General features: G+C 34.2%; 1 protein-coding gene across 1 annotated transcript in view; it reads left to right on the top strand.

The window, feature by feature from the left end:
* Positions 1–2,409: 2,409 nt before the first annotated feature.
* LOC137889943 (receptor-type tyrosine-protein phosphatase R-like) overlaps positions 2,410–2,748 on the top strand; it is a 1,024-nt gene continuing 685 nt past the window's right edge. Inside the window, exon 1 of the mRNA XM_068733990.1 lies at positions 2,410–2,421. Within this exon, the coding sequence (XP_068590091.1) occupies positions 2,410–2,421 (12 nt within the window). The remainder of the gene's footprint in view (positions 2,422–2,748) is intronic.

Raw genomic sequence — 2,748 nt, 5'->3', positions numbered from 1 at the left:
AAGTGAAACAATTAGTAAAATAAATGGGCAGAGCAAAAAATGTGAAGAAATATTTTCATTTCTTTGTGTTTTGTGAGATTAAATGATATATATATAGATATATCTATATCTATCTATATCTATATACAGTATATATATATCTATATATGAGTCATGTGGACTGTTGAAGATGTGTGCTGGCTCTTTATGGACCATCACTCTAGAAAACAATCACAGTATTGATCACCAATGAAAACAAGTGATCGCTGCAGCTTTCTAGTGATTCATTTGTTGGTTCAGCAGCTTTTTATTTGTTGTAAGAGACAGAAAAATAAGTGTGTGTGTGTGTGTGTGTGTGTGTGTGTGTGTGTCAAGCCTGTCTGGTTGTGGTTATTGTTCCTGAAATTGAATTAACTGGCAACAGAACATGTTGTTGTTTTTGTTTTATCCATTAGCAAACAGCCGCACACACACACACACACACACACACACACACACACACACACACACACACACACACACACACACACACATAATGTACCTTCAGCCAGTACTCATGTTCACTGAGCAGAGCCTGAAGGCATCATAATGTAAGTGAAGTGAACCGCCATTAGCAGCGGTGCTGCTAACGTTACTAGCTCTCCTCCTGTTGGTTTACATTGTGATGTTAACGTTAAAACTTTATTTACACTGTGATGGTTAACGTTTGAATGTGTGGTTAACGTTAAACTTTATTTACACTGTGATGTTAACGTTAAACTTTATTTACACTGTGATGTTAACGTTAAAACTTTATTTACACTGTGATGGTTAACGTTAAACTTTATTTACACTGTGATGTTAACGTTAAAACTTTATTTACACTGTGATGTTAACGTTACAACTTTATTTACACTGTGATGTAACGTTAAAACTTATTTACACTGTGATGTTAACGTTAAAACTTTATTTACACTGTGATGTTTATCGTTAAAACTTTATTTACACTGTGATGTTAATGTTAAAACTTTATTTACACTGTGATGTTAACGTTAAACTTTATTTACATTGTGATGGTTAACGTTAAACTTTATTTACACTGTGATGTTAACGTTAAACTTTATTTACATTGTGATGGTTAACGTTAAACTTTATTTACACTGTGATGTTAACGTAAACTTTTATTTACACTGTGATGTACGTTAAACTTTATTTACATTGTGATGGTTAACGTTAAACTTTATTTACACTGTGATGTTAACGTTAAAACTTTATTTACACTGTGGATGTTAACGTTAAACTTTATTTACACTGTGATGTTATCGTTAAACTTGTTTACACTGTGATGTTAACGTTAAACTTTATTTACACTGTGATGGTTAACGTTAAACTTTATTTACACTGTGATGGTTAACGTTAAACTTTATTTACACTGTGATGTTGACGTTAAACTTTATGGTTGATGTAAACTTTATTTACACTGTGATGGTTAACGGTAAACTTTATTTACACTGTGATGTTAACGTTAAACTTTATTTACACTGTGATGGTTAACGTTAAACTTTATTTACACTGTGATGGTTAACGTTAAAACTTTATTTACACTGTGATGGTTAACGGTAAACTTTATTTACACTGTGATGGTTAACGTTAAAACTTTATTTACACTGTGATGGTTAACGGTAAACTTTATTTACACTGTGATGTTAACGTTAAACTTTATTTACACTGTGATGGTTAACGTTAAAACTTTATTTACACTGTGATGGTTAACGGTAAACTTTATTTACACTGTGATGTTAACGTTAAACTTTATTTACACTGTGATGGTTAACGGTAAACTTTATTTACACTGTGATGTTAACGTTAAACTTTATTTACACTGTGATGGTTAACGTTTAACTTTATTTACACTGTGATGTTAACGTTAAACTTTATTTACACTGTGATGGTTAACGTTAAAACTTTATTTACACTGTGATGGTTAACGGTAAACTTTATTTACACTGTGATGTTAACGTTAAACTTTATTTACACTGTGATGGTTAACGGTAAACTTTATTTACACTGTGATGTTAACGTTAAACTTTATTTACACTGTGATGGTTAACGGTAAACTGTGATGGTTTAGACCTTCAGAGTGAAGGTGTCTATATTCTGTCTCTGAGCAACATCAGCAACACAAACCAACCAAGTGTGTGTTCATCAGCCCTCTGGGGCTGTTTCCTGTTGTTTTTACTCTCCACACACACACACACACACACACACACACACACACACACACACACACACACACACACACACACACACTGCAGTAAATTCCAGGGTGAGTCATTAGTGTGTTCCACCTGACTCCCTCATCAGAGAGACTGTTGGGAAAACCAGAGGAGCCAAACAAGATGGAGTCAGAGAATGAGATAAAATAACAACGGGAGACGCTGAGATGATGTTATGATTCAATCTGTAGGATGTTAAAGCTGCATTCTCTCTAGTGTCCACCAGGGGCGACTCCTCTGGTTGTATAGAAGTCTAGTCTAAAATGACTCTACTTCTCTCTTGATTTATTCCCTCAGTAAACATTGTAAACATGAGTTTATGGTCTCAATCTCTAGTTTACAGTCTTCTTCAATACAGCATGATGTTCATTTAGTACATTATGCTCCATTTAGAGTCAAACAGACCATAAAGCAGGGGGTGATTTAGGGGCGGGGCTACACGCTGATTGACAGGTCTCTACGTCACTCCTCCTCAGTCTAGATATGGTCACTTCCTGTTCAGAAACAATATTAA

The sequence above is a fragment of the Cebidichthys violaceus genome, unplaced genomic scaffold, assembly GCF_023349555.1.
Source record: "Cebidichthys violaceus isolate CVI_PGR_0920_01 unplaced genomic scaffold, fCebVio1.0.p SCAF_60, whole genome shotgun sequence".
NCBI classification, from domain to species: domain Eukaryota; kingdom Metazoa; phylum Chordata; class Actinopteri; order Perciformes; family Stichaeidae; genus Cebidichthys; species Cebidichthys violaceus.
This window is presented reverse-complemented; position numbering and strand designations above follow the sequence as displayed.